General features: G+C 44.3%; 1 protein-coding gene across 8 annotated transcripts in view; it reads right to left on the bottom strand.

The window, feature by feature from the left end:
* LOC140275674 (uncharacterized) overlaps positions 1 to 14,488 on the bottom strand; it is a 38,223-nt gene that overhangs the window by 23,257 nt on the left and 478 nt on the right. For 7 of the 8 annotated variants that reach the window (XM_072371191.1, XM_072371194.1, XM_072371193.1 and 4 more), the window contains exon 2: positions 666 to 881. The exons of the other annotated variant lie outside the window; for it this stretch is intronic. In XM_072371191.1, coding sequence (XP_072227292.1) covers positions 666 to 881 — 216 coding nt within the window. The remainder of the gene's footprint in view (positions 1 to 665; positions 882 to 14,488) is intronic. 8 annotated transcript variants of the gene reach the window in all.

Genomic DNA, 14,488 nt, shown 5'->3' with positions numbered 1-14,488 from the left:
CTCCTGGGAAGATTGACAGCTGTCCTGAATGTTTTCCACTTGTGAATAATCTTTCTCTCTGTAGAATGATGGACTCCAGATAGTTTGGAAATGGCCTTATAACCCTTCCCAGACTGATGGGCAGCAGCAGCTGCTTCTCTGAGATCATTTCTGGTGTCTTTCCTCCTTGGCATCATGTTAAACTGACAGAACTTCTGCTTTTATAGAGCTGCTCACACTGACTGATGATCAGTTAATCAGAGCATTGATCAGTTAATCAGAGCATTGATCAGTTAATCAGAGCATTGATCAGCAGCTGCTGGCTGCTTCTTACCCTCTTAGTTCACTTAGTTTCTCACTCACTGCTTCTGTGTTTTGTCTCAGTTTTTGTTCCATAAATAATGACTCAGAGTTGTTTTTACTGAGTTTTAAGCTGCTGATGAACAGATTCCTGATGTGTAAAACTTTGGAATTTAAACATAGTTGAAGGAATAAAAACGGTGAAATTAATAATTATTGAAGATGAAACCAAAGACAAAAGAAAACATGGAAATAAACGAGGGGAAAGAAAGCAGAAGAGATATCAGAGAGAAATAAATTAGTCTAAAACTCAAATAAACTACAAAAATAAACTGAATCAATAAATAATTTGGAGGAAACGAATGGATCAGAATAGTAAAAAGGACCTTTCTTGGGCTGGGGGCTGCTGGCTGACCCGGGGGTGGGGGGCCTGGCTTCAGTCTTGGACGAGGCATCCGTCTTGGTGGGGGTGTCTGTTCTGGGGCTGGAGTCTGTTTTGGGAGAAAGGTCCGAAACGGCCGAGTCCTCCGGAGTCAGAAGGTCTTTCCCCAAAGATTTGTCCCCGTTGTGGAAGGACTGAGAGTCGGGCTGCAGCGGCAGAGCTGCAACAGAGAGACGAACAGTCAGTCACCTGATGTCTGAGGTCATCGACTCCTCCGGCCGGAAGGCCTCAGAGGAAACCTGGAGTCAGCAGCGTCAAACACACCTGCAGCAGGTGAGACTCACACCGTCCAGCAGCTTTCAGCACTGAGGGGGAAACCCCCCCACACTGAACTCCAAGTCTCCTAAGTGTCCCACAGAGGGAACTAAAGTCAGGTAGAACTTTATTCTCATCTGACCTTAAAAACAACCAGAAGAACAAAGTGCTTCACAGAATAAAATAAAACAACCAGAAATGAAAAGAAGCAGCTTCATAAAAGCAGGTCGGACAGGAGCAGATTCTGGGTCCAAAGTGTGGTAAACAGAACCAGATCCTCTGATCCGAGGTCGGGTCCCAGAACCAGCAGGTCCAGGAGGGAAGCCCCCCCTCCCAGCGCCTCCTGGGATCCTAATCCTGGGAAGTCAGATTAAAATTACATTAACTGTGCGGCTCCACCCATAATTAATCTAACTGGGCGGTGCTGGTGGTCGGGCTCGGCCCAAAGAAGCGCCAGGATGCCTTCAATGGAACCGAGTCACCGTCGGGCGGCACAGCGTTTATTCAGATGTCCCGAGTCAGCTTCCATCTATCCCACGGAACCTGAATGCAGCACGAGACCCTGACTGAGAGGTCAACAGCAGCCAAGCTCAGGTTCAGCAGAACTCTGAGGAGCTCCAGCCTCCTGACCTCTGACCCCAGCCACAGAACACGTCCTGTGTGACAGTTATCAGACCCGCTGTGCTCCAACCACAGAGGAGGAGGAAAGGGATGCAGGAATGATGGCACAGGTGGGCAGCTGAGAGGCCGAGGCCAGCCAACAGCCAGCAGATGGAGCGTCTCCTCCGGCCGGCCAAATGCTCACCGAACCACATAAATCACAGATTAAGGCTGGGCTCCTCTCCAGCTCCCCGCTGAACCTCAGCACAGGCTGAGCACTGATGGGGACACCAGGCCGGGCTTTAGGGCCCGGGGGGATGCTCCAACAGGAAGGCAGCGCTCCCACCTGGCGTTGGAAAAGGATCGCAGCCCCCCCCCTTACTGCCAAACAGCAGCTCTTCAGTTTCGCTGCTTTTTTAGCTCAGCGAGTCCAAACAATCACAGATTCTGAAGCTGAAAGACCTGCAGGTCGAGTCCAGCTTCAGAGGGATGCAGATCTGAGTCAGAGTTACTGTAGGAGCAGCTGGGGGGGGGGGGGGGGGGGGGGGGCTGATGGTGGAGTCAACTTAAACCCTGAAGGAAGACTTTGCTGCTTATGACTCACTGAATGTGTTTTTTCTTTGTTCAGCCACTTAACTCTGACCTTTGACCCATTCAGGCAGAAAAAAGGCTCCTAACTCAAGGGATGAACCAGTGTTGTGTCGACACAGAACAGACAACTTAGCAAAGAAGCCGTTTTAAACTGGATCTTTAGGCACTTTGTTACCAGCAGCCTGTCACAAAGACACATCATTTGTTCCCATTTCTTTAGCTGCATCTATGAAAAACAGCAAAGAAAACACAGTTTGACAGACAGAAAATAGGATTTCTGCAGCAACAAGGTGATTCCCAAAGAGCTATTAGCTGAAAACTTGGCATATCTCAGCATGGTGTGCAGTGTGTCCTTAAAACATTTGAGGAAACTGGACAAGTGGAGGACAAAAGAAGAAGTGTCAGGCCTAAAAAACTATCTCCAGCAGATGAACAGGATCTTTTAATATCCAGTTCTGACCCTCATTATTTAATCTTCTGATTTTAGAATAAACTTTTCTGGAAATTCTCAAAATTATGGTCAAAGACGTAAACTCTAATTGTTAGATTCAGAGAAACAAACTCAGATCATTATCTTTGATAACCTTCATGTGATGATCAGAGAGAAAAAAAGAGCAGAACATTACAGTAACAGAACCTTTTGGATTTCTGAATGAATCATAAATAAACTGCTGCAGTCTAATTTAATCAACTTTTAAAAACATTTTATCTTCATGAAACTCCCTGAAACAAGAAGGGAATAAGAATCCATCAATAAGATGGACCAACCCATCAATAAGAATCCATCAATAAGATGGACCAACCCAACAATAAGATGGACCGACCCAACAATAAGAATCCAACAATAAGATGGACCAACCCATCAATAAGAATCCATCAATAAGATGGACCAACCCAACAATAAGATGGACCAACCCAACAATAAGATGGACCAACCCAACAATAAGAATCCATCAATAAGATGGACCAACCCAACAATAAGATGGACCAACCCATCAATAAGATGGACCAACCCAACAATAAGATGGACCAACCCATCAATAAGATGGACCAACCCAACAATAAGATGGACCAACCCATCAATAAGATGGGCCGACCCAACAATAATATGGACCAACCCAACAATAATATGGACCAACCCATCAATAAGATGGACCAACCCAACAATAATATGGACCAACCCATCAATAAGATGGACCAACCCATCAATAAGATGGACCAACCCAACAATAATATGGACCAACCCATCAATAAGATGGACCAACCCAACAATAAGAACCCATCAATAAGATGGACCAACCCAACAATAAGAATCCATCAATAAGATGGACCAACCCATCAATAAGATGGACCAACCCAACAATAAGGATGGACCAACCCATCAATAAGATGGACCAACCCAACAATAAGATGGACCAACCCATCAATAAGATGGACCAACCCAACAATAAGAATCCAACAATAATATGGACCGACCCAACAATAAGATGGACCGACCCAACAATAATATGGACCAACCCAACAATAATATGGACCAACCCATCAATAAGATGGACCAACCCAACAATAAGAATCCAACAATAATATGGACCAACCCATCAATAATATGGACCGACCCAACAATAATATGGACCAACCCAACAATAAGAATCCAACAATAATATGGACCAACCCATCAATAAGATGGACCGACCCAACAATAAGAATCCATCAATAAGATGGACCAACCCAACAATAAGATGGACGAACCCATCAATAAGATGGACCAACCCAACAATAAGAATCCATCAATAAGATGGACCAACCCAACAATAAGATGGACCAACCCAACAATAAGAATCCAACAATAAGATGGACCGACCCATCAATAAGATGGACCAACCCAACAATAAGATGGACCGACCCAACAATAAGAATCCATCAATAAGATGGACCAACCCAACAATAAGAATCCATCAATAAGATGGACCAACCCAACAATAAGATGGACCAACCCAACAATAAGATGGACCAACCCAACAATAAGATGGACCAACCCAACAATAAGATGGACCAACCCAACAATAAGATGGACCAACCCAACAATAAGAATCCATCCGGCCGGCAGCAGAAACATTTCAGCATCTATCCACCGCTCATAAACTCCATTTAACTCACAAACCCAAATTCCCCTCCACAGCCCTCACACAGAGACGGCTGTGGACACACTCGGGTTTATTAATAGCTGTAGCTACTGAGAATGTGGGCCATAAAAGGGGCTGGCTGCTGTCGAAGCTCTCAGGACGACGCACTGACCACAAACTCCACCATCTCAGGACGGAAAGGTTGGCAGCCTGCAAACAGCCGGACAAACGCACCGGTTGATGCTGTGCTGGGCGTCTTTTACAACCTTTATACCGGCAGCCGTCGATGCTGTCACACCCGGCACCGTCTAACAAACTACATTTCCCAGAATGCCTGTGTGAAAGGCCTCTGAGCATGTGTGACAGCTGTGGACTGAATGTGACAGAAAACTCGGTTTATTGTGGAAAAAGAAATGATTTAAAGGCAACATGATGGTCCACCACACACACCAGCCTCCGAACACTGACTCTTCACCTCTTAAAACTCACAATTACTTCATTATTACAGTTTCATAAACTTCTTTGAGACTGTGTTGCCTCCAAAAGCTGCTCCTACAGGATGTAAAAACTCTCATTTCTGTACTAACACTCACATTAAGAAGCCATAACAGATGCACATAAGTGTATTTTCACAACTAACAGTTGCTTTTAATGATATTCCAGTAGATCTTTATCTATATATATATATAAATATATAGATAAACACGTACAAATTAAACTTATTTTTTACTTAAAGTTAGTTAAATTGAGCCAGTATGTGAAAACACGCTGTGAGCAGGACATGTTGGATCTGGGTCAGGCTGATCCCAGGAATCCCTGGCATGCACACCATTACCGTGCACACCATTACCGTGCACACCATTACCGTGCACACCATTACCGTGCACACCATTACCGTGCACACCATTACCGTGCACACCATTACCGTGCACATTTCTGTCTCCCGGGTGTGCTTAGGTGTTGCAGAGACCTGCAGAATACCGTTCAGCGTGGGTCAAAACACCAGGAGTTTAAATACTTGGTAGTTTTTCGGAGCTGCGGTATAATCTCAGTGTTTTTATCACCACAAACAGAACTCCAGGAGTTTCAGTGTTTCATCTGAGGACGGAGTTCACATGTTCTTCCTTTAAGGATTAAAAAAAATCCGGAAACAAACGTCCACGCCCGAGGGAGAAGCAGAGGAAACACATTCCTGGGATCAAAACAGGCCTGGAGTCTGTGTCAGAGAGCTTCTTCACTTCCTTCTGACAACAACAGAACCAAAGGAGTCTAAAATTACACTAAAAACCCCACAAACAAAATGTCAAACAGACTGCCGCTGAATCAGACTTCAGGAAAACAAAAACATTTGAACCCTTCAGACAGAGATCACCTGACCAACAGCAACATTTAGGGCTGAAAATCACTTTCACACACGTGTCATCCTCCATTTGCTGTTATGGACACTGCTGGCTTCGGTTTACATGCCATAAATAAGTCCTCATGTTCAAACTAGTAAGCTTCAAATTTCCTTTGAGGGTGGACAAAAAAGATTTGTCATTTCTAGCAAAGCAGGTGATCATTGTCCCTTGAATTTATGTTCTGGTGTAAGCTAACGAAAAGGCTTGTAAGCGTTAGCATTAGTTTATGCTAGCAAATCATTTCAAGCTAGTATAACTTTGGTTCTGTAGAAGTATAATTTCGTTAATCAAAATAGAAATAAAAATAATCAGTTCTTCCATAAACCTTGTGGTTTTGATGGAGACTAAAAAAAACAACATTCGAGTTTTACTTATGCAACATATTACCCTGGTGACGTAAACTGATAATGTTAGCTAACAGCTAGCTAGCTAATGTTAGCTAACTGCCAGTTAGCTTATTCCTTGCATTTGTTTGGCTCTAATTATTCTGGTTTTCGGAAAATGAATTAGATCATATTCTCAAAATTCATGTCTTAACGCTTTAATAAATTAAAATGCTTTTTTCTGCTAAGTTACAAAACTTTTTACTTCAGTTTTTAGAGAAACACATTTAGACAATAATCCACAATGTCCTGTTTCTTTTTAAATGTAGCAATTTCTTCAGTAAAATGTGTATCTGAACCATCATCTGATGCCAGTATTAAAGTATATCTGCTGACTATCAACAACTGATTTAGTTCAGTAATCAGTAAATAATTTAAGGATAATTTTGTTTTTATTTAAGCATCATCTGCCTGTGAAGCTAACAAAATGAGCTATTAAAAAGACTGTTTGGGTGTGGAAGCTGTGGGCAGCAGGATGTCACTCCTCAGTAACCTGGAGGGATCTGCAGATGCTTTTAGCCACAAAGAAGTGGGTTACTCAGTCACAAAGACACATAAGTGAGCCAAGAATAAATCATTCATGAATCATCAATTATTCTTCTTTTTTTTCCAGCTTCTCTCGACATCATCTCAATGTTCATATGAGTAATAAGATGAAAACTTAGAGAGGAAAAAGAGAGACTACCTTTATGTCTGAGGTCAGGAGTTTCACTTCCTCACTTCCATGACCTCATTATGACATCATCTCCCCAACCTAGCAACTGGAAGCTGTTTGTCTTTAAGGGGAATAACATGAAGTGGAAAAAGCTTTCAGTTCTTAACAAACACGGTTCTACGAAGCAGCCTGAAATTCTCTTTAATTTCTCATCTGATGAAACTCCAGGCATGTAAACACGACACCATCTTTAAATCCAGCATCTAGTTCTTCTCATTAGATCTACTGAGCTTACAGTTACAGCCCAAAATGGACAGATTTGGAGTTAATACAGCTGAAGCAGACTTCCAGGTTTAACTGCAGGCTCAGTGTTAAAACTCAAGTTTTTGCAGAATAACAATAAAAAAAGAAGCCAAGATGTTCCCATGACAACTTTATAAATGGTTTTAAACACACTTAAGAAATAAGATTTCGAGGGAAAGTTCTTGTAAAGCTGTCTGAGCCCCACAGATCTGTGTCTGAGCTCAGGGAAACTCTGGGTCTTCTTCTGATAAATCTAACATCAGGAACCTTTCAGCTAACTTTCCTCTCAGCTTTCACTTCGGATGCTCGTGTCAAATCTCTGCTTCTCCTGTTTTTATCTCTTCAGAAATATTTCACAGTTCAGTCCCACTGAGTCACATCGGAGCAGCAGGTCCCTGAGGTCACATGATCAGGGCCTGAGGTCAGGTGATCAGGGCCTGAGGTGATCAGGGCCTGAGGTCAGGTGATCAGGGCCTGAGGTCAGGTGATCAGGGCCTGAGGTCAGGTGATCAGGGCCTGAGGTGATCAGGGCCTGAGGTGATCAGGGCCTGAGGTGATCAGGGCCTGAGGTCATGTGATCAGGGCCTGAGGTCATGTGATCAGGGCCTGAGGTCATGTGATCAGGGCCTGAGGTGATCAGGGCCTGAGGTGATCAGGGCCTGAGGTGATCAGGGCCCACTGGCTTTTTAAACTTCTCTTTTTATGTTCTAACATTTTGTTTGTGGTATTTATCTTGAAAGGTTCTGCACAGACTAAAGTTGACAGAAACTAAACGGTTCGATGTGTTCTGTCCGGTTTCTCAGTCTGCAGAAACTCATCAGAACCTCATCCTCGTTTTACTTTTTCTTTTCCGTTCGTCTCGTACCTCTCAGATTTAAAATGTGTGCTGTGTTGATCTTCTTGTGATGGAAACATCAGATCAACAGCAGCAGATTTAGACCGCAGCTGACCCCCCAAACACTTGTTTTGGACTCGTGAAGTAGGTCATAACTCTGTCTGGATGACTAACTCTGACCTGGCAGCACACTGCAGTGTGAAGACGGACTAAGTTTAATGTCAGCTGAGCTGTCAGAGCGGGTCAACAAAGGACACAGAGCAGTACACCTCTTCATCTGTTTAAAAGCATCAGAAATTCAACTGGTGGCAGTTTTCGACTGAATATTTTCTGTTTTTTTGTGATAATGAGCTGAATACATTTAAATTTTGTTAAAATACTTGTTTTAAAACTTTCTTTTACGAGTCAAATGCTGCGTACTTCTGCTAAAAAGGACGTCAAAGCCTTCCTCAGTGTGTGCAGCAGCAGGTTTATCATCAGGGCTAAAACTTACTGGTCCAGGTTCTGATAACCAGGTTTTCTGCTAAACTTCAAACTTTCTACGCAAACAATCTTAAAAACAAATCTCTTCATGTAACCTCAGTTTGTTCATGAGATGTTTCCCTTTCAGAGCCTCCATGTGAGACGCTGCAGTCAGAAAAAGTCAGCGGTGCTCATTTTTCCTCCTCCGATTGCAGAAAAGCATCGTTTAAACCTGGGTTTTGGGTTCCTATTGAGGCGGGACTGAGTGCTGATTAAACTGGGTTCGGGGGTTTTCTGACCCATAAGAAAAGCGCTTTAAGAGAACACCCAAAGCATCAGGATGCGTGCATAAATGACAGATGTTTAAGGCGTTTCTTCATCCTGCAATGACAGTTTGACCCAACTCAATCAATTCATTAACTTCCCAAAAGACTCAATACCTCCTTTCACCAGAATTTAGAGCATCTTTAGCTGGTGCTGCAGCACCTTGAAAACATCAGCTGTTCTACCATTTCTGGGAAAAGCAGCTTGCTGGAGGAGACTGATGATGCATCACTGAGGTCATGCAGGAATAAAGGAAGCCTGTCTGCAGACTTATTTTTCTACTTTAAAGGTTGTGTCACAGAATAAAAAGGCAGAATGAGCTGAGGGACGGTCGCCGTGCGTAACGGAGGAGCAGCGCGGCGTGAGGGGCTGCAGGGCTAATCAATCGACTGCTGCAGCAGCAGAGATGATGTTCTGAAATATCCAGAGAGCAGGAAAACACAGGAAAGAAAAGAGATAAAAACAGCTGACAAACCACATGATGAAGGCAGCTGTTATGAAACAGATTCTCTCTGTGCAGCGTCAAGATGGCCGCCCCCGAGTCGTGTTGAACATGAGCCGTCACCTCGTCTGCGCTCTAATATTAGAGCCTGAAACAGAGACGCGGCGGCTGACCGCCGTGTGTGTGTTGTAGCTGCAAGAGGACCGTTATCTGCTGGAGGCCTGCATCTGTTCCCCAGAGGTCCAAGTATCATAACAACATGCTGCAAGGCAGCGTGGGTAACGGGTGCTCAGAGGACCGCAAACAGCTGAGCGCCTCTGCTGCCACAACAGCCACCAAAAGCTTCTGGATTCACAGAATTCCTTCAATCAGCTCCAGTTTAACATGAACCTGCATCAATATTGATGAGACTGCTGAGGTGAAAACTGGGTCAGCAGCAGAATAAAGACCAGATGCTCCTCCGAGGATCTGATCAATACGGCAGCTGCATCCGGCACGTCAAAGTCAATGTTCAGATTATCAAAGATGCGCTGAAGAGCAGAGCGACCCCACCCTTAAAGATGGAATCCTCCACCCTGATCTGACAGCCGTTCAGGCCACATTCAGTGCACTTCAAACGCTGTAAATAGGCCACGTGCACAGCTGAAAGATGTTGTTTCCCATCATCATTAAGTGCACAACTCTGAGCTCTGAAATGTGCCATGACAGCTCCTTTTATAGCTAAACTCTGCCTCACACTGTTCCCTAAAAGGATTAGGTTGCAAACAGGATTATTAATATCAATGACCTGTGCATGAATTCAGCTTTTTAAAGTCCTGCTTTGAAGGGAGACATGACTAATCTGTGCATAAGCTCTCAGGAAGCTGCATCCTTCTTCATCCTCAGCGGCAGGATGGAGAGTTTCCGCTGCTTTCCTGATGCGATGCATCTGGTCAGCGGACACAGGAGAGGATCCACAACACCACCTCTGAACCTCCACCCCCATCCTCCTGTCTCAGTCATTCCACCCACGCCCACGGTGGATCCTGAAGGCCTGAAACGAGCCACAGCTGGCAGAGCCCGTCTGCAAACAGCCTATTTTTACTATTCAGTGTCAGTGGAGATAACCTGGAAGTTTAGAGACTCACGTGCACTAACATGCACACAACCAGACCAGCTTCCACAACACAGAACACAGCAGCTCTGACTGCAACACTCACAGATGGAGAGGCTTCACCTTCGAACAGTTAATGGATGTTTGTTGCTGTATGAAGGCGTAAAATATCCTCTAATGAAGCTTAAAACAATTATTTTGGTTCAGGGATCCTAAATAATTAGCCTGAACTAAATATTTGCTCACTTTACAATAAAATTTACATGAACTACTAAAAGTAATCATTGTTTCTTTGGCAGTTTTCAGATTGTCCAGCGGTTTATTCACCCACTACATCGTGTTCATTATATAAAGAACTAACTGGCTGATGGGAGCAGAGAGCTGCTGATGCATTTTGGACACGATTTAAATTCAGTCCTCTTTAAAAAGTCAGAAATATCCACAGTAACTCCAACAGGATACGTTTGCAGGTGAAGAACAGGACAAGTTTGCTGTTTTTGGTAGAAAACATGTTATAATTAACATCAGCCTGAATCATGTTTTTATTCACTAACGAGAATTAAAATTACCTACAAAAAAAAAAAATCATTTTTAGAAACTCACATTCACAAACTCGTGTTTTTAGACTAAACAACTTAAGCGTCAAATACCATTCCTGGACATTTTTAAAGTATAATTTGCTGCTTAGTTAGAAAAGGAGACAAACCACTTCATAGTTGAGATATCTGAGATTAGTTTGCTCTCCAGTCAAAGGATTTTAAAAAAAAACAACAAACAAAGGCAATGCGAGAGCATTAGCTAGCATTAGCTAGCGTTAGCAGGCGCCATCAGCTCCATAGTTGTTAGCTTCAGGCTAATGATGGCCCATGTCAACAGATGTTGTGTAAAACCGCTGTACATTATTTATGGTGTAATATGTGACAAACTTGTCATGTATAACATATAATAATAGAAAATTTTCAGTTGAAATTTGTGGATAGTTTGAACACAGCCTGTTAGTGTTAGTAGCAACCACTAGATAACATACTTAGCTAGGAATGCTAACGGTCCTCAGACACCTCAGTGTTATAACATATAAATCAGGTTCCTCTAATTTACATGAGTAATATCTGTTTAACTGTTTATTTACAATAATATTCCTGCTGCATTTTTTAAACTTATTATTAACTCATTTCTACCGAACCCTAATTTTCTTTATTACGATAAAACGATTCTCTGACTGTTGCTCGGACAAGACCTTGTTTTTTTTCAGTTGTTTTCTGGTTAGTTATTAGAAAATAACTGCTAGTTAAAGTCAAACTGTTTAAATGATTTAAAGTCCAAAGTGCATTTACGCCTCCCGTTTAAAACTTATCTGATTAAATACTAAGTCCATGAATTTTACCAACAAGCCATCATGGACCTGTTGGCCGGATTCACTCCCTCTGAGCAGCCTGCTGCTGGATATTAGCGTCCAAATGGGTCACTTCCAGTTCCCAAACCGTCACTGCTCACTTAGATACAGTCTGTGGTTATTATTACGTTTTAAATCATCTTTATTTACAGCCTGGACACATCAGATTTGGCTTTTTCTGTATTCAACGCGGCTGCAGAAATGTTTCTGAGCCAGAATCTTTCCTGGCAGGCTGTGGTTCTGAAAGTGTTCCAGGAACATAACGTCAGCCTGGCCGAGGACGCTCACGGGGCCAAAGGGAGTCCACGTCTCATGATTGCTTCCACAGAGAAGCATTGAACTGGTATCCCGAGCCTCTGACTGCAGGGCTGACACAGCTCTGCAGATATCAGGACAATCTGACAGGAAGGAGTCTGAACATACCGCTGAGCTTCTGCAGAGCGGCGTCACACAAACAGAGAATTGTCTGAGGGAGGGAAGCCGGACCACTCCTATTGTGAGTGCTAACAGAGAGTCTTTGAACATGTCATGTCTTGGAGAGGCTTGGTGTGACTCCAGCTCCCCCCGACAGAGACAGAAAGGAAGCTTGGAGCTTAAAACCCAGAGAAACGGCTCTGATGAAGCAGAGCTCAGCAGGGAAACTGACGTTCTGCTCACCTCAGACCAGAATAAACCCCTCTGACACGGCATCATGATCCCTGCCATAAACACACAGAACCGCTCGGCTTCTTCCTGGTTCTGCATTTCTTTGTACCAGGGTGAGATCCCAGCTCTCAGGGGGGAGTCAGACAGAAAGAATGCCTCTGTTTATCTAACGCTCCTGCCTTTTTTGGCGTGGAGCATTCCTGATAACGTCACATGTTGGTGGATCCTGCTGCTCGCTGCAGCTCTCAGTGGAACCAAACCCCCTTTGTTCTTCAGCCGATTCTGCTCCAGAACAATCTGAGCTTGTTCAGAAGTGAAAAGGAAAGCAACAGCAGTGATTACAGCTGAAGATAAAATAACATGCAGCTCATTAAGGAGTGGGTGGTGCATTAGTGGAGCCTGTGGCCTCCACCTCTTTGCTGCAGTTCTTCATCTGATGTTTACCAGAAAACTAGAGCACAGACTTCATGGAATACCAATTTTTTTTATCAGAATGACGGACTGAGAGATGAGAGCCTCCAGATAAAAGATGATCAGCACTCTCTACCTTTAAGATCAGGAAGAAGAAGCTGCTCTTGATGCAGTCTGAAGGCTGAATATTGTCTGTTTAACTGTCTGATGCAGAAGTGAGACACATAAAGCTCTTAATGACCGAGCTCCATCACATCTTAAAGATCTCACAGTTGGATATTTCCCCAACAGAGCACTTTGCTCTCAGGCTGCAGGTTTCCTTGTGGTTCCCAGAGTTTCTAAAAGCAGAATGGGAGGCAGAGCCTTCAGTTATCAGGCCCCTAAAAGCAGAATGGGAGGCAGAGCCTTCAGTTATCAGGCCCCTAAAAGCAGAATGGGAGGCAGAGCCTTCAGTTATCAGGCCCCTAAAAGCAGAACGGGAGGCAGAGCCTTCAGTTATCAGGCCCCTAAAAGCAGAATGGGAGGCAGAGCCTTCAGTTATCAGGCCCCTGAAAGCAGAATGGGAGGCAGAGCCTTCAGTTATCAGGCCCCTAAAAGCAGAATGGGAGGCAGAGCCTTCAGTTATCAGGCCCCTAAAAGCAGAATGGGAGGCAGAGCCTTCAGTTATCAGGCCCCTCTCTGTGGAACCAGCTGCCAGTTTGGCTTCAGGAAGCAGACCCCCTCTCTACCTTTAAGATCAGGCTGAAACTTTCCTTTCTGATAAAGCTTATAGTTAGGGATGGCTCAGGTGAGCCTGAAACATCCCATAGTTCTGCTGCTATAGGCCCAGCCTGCTGGGGGAGCTCCCATGATGCACCTCTCCTTCCTCCATGTACAGATGACATCATTGCTGTCATTAACTTGTGTTTCTCTCTCTCAGCAGGTATCCCTGGCCTGGTGTTACGCTGCTTGTTGTCCCCTCTTTCCTGTCCTCTCAGCCCCAGCTGGTCCAGGCAGATGGACCCTTCCTGGTTCTGGTTCTGATGGAGGTTTCTTCCTGTTAAAGGGAGTTTTTTCTTTCCACAGTCACCTCCTGCAGCTCAGGACTCAGAGAGAAGTTTCAGAGCAGTCTGCTGGCTGCATTATTTAATTGGTTCTGTATTAATTGGACTCATTTGGAATTTAATGAATTGGATCCGATTGGCTTGAATCGGACTCTAACTCTGAGGTGACCTGAGATGACATTTGTTGTGATTTGCTGCTTTCTAAATAAAACTGAATGGATTCAGCTGTCTGAAGGTTATCCCACGGGCCTGTGGTGCTGCTCAGTCTGGGTAAAAGCACGGAAACGCTGGCGTGAAGCTGACCGCTCAGCCTCTGCACAGGAAGCATTTATCATCTGTTTCATGTTCAGGCTGTTCGTGCTGCAGCTGGCAGCGTGACACCCACACATGCACCAGAACAGCCTTCCTCTGCAGTGATGGAGAGCTGCAGCAGACGTCCCTCCCTCCATCCATGCTCCACATCCAGAGCAAACAGGGGGAGGGGGGGCTGGCCGACAAAGTCAAACCTCTGGCAGCCGCCAAGGAGAGGTGGAGGTGAGGAAGATGTCCTCTCATCTCTGAAGGTGGAGCTTTAATGTCAGGATGACCATGAATCAGCCTGAAACATCGGACTGATTACAGGATCTTTTTAGGTCAAAACTCACAACCAAAACCCATCCAGAATATTTCCTGCAAGTTCTCCGAATACTGACATTTTCTCAGTAAATCCACCTAAATGATCACGAGCAGCAGCTGCATGAACAGGAGAGTTTCTGAGTTTCACCTGCATCCAGGAGCCCTGAGCTCCGCTGCATCTGATTGGCTGCTTC

This window comes from Leuresthes tenuis, unplaced genomic scaffold (assembly GCF_036924035.1).
Source record: "Leuresthes tenuis unplaced genomic scaffold, fLeuTen1.0.hap1 SCAF_18, whole genome shotgun sequence".
Taxonomy (NCBI): Eukaryota; Metazoa; Chordata; class Actinopteri; order Atheriniformes; family Atherinopsidae; genus Leuresthes; species Leuresthes tenuis.
The sequence above is the reverse complement of the archived record's forward strand: the minus strand, read 5'-3'. Positions and strand labels throughout refer to the sequence as shown.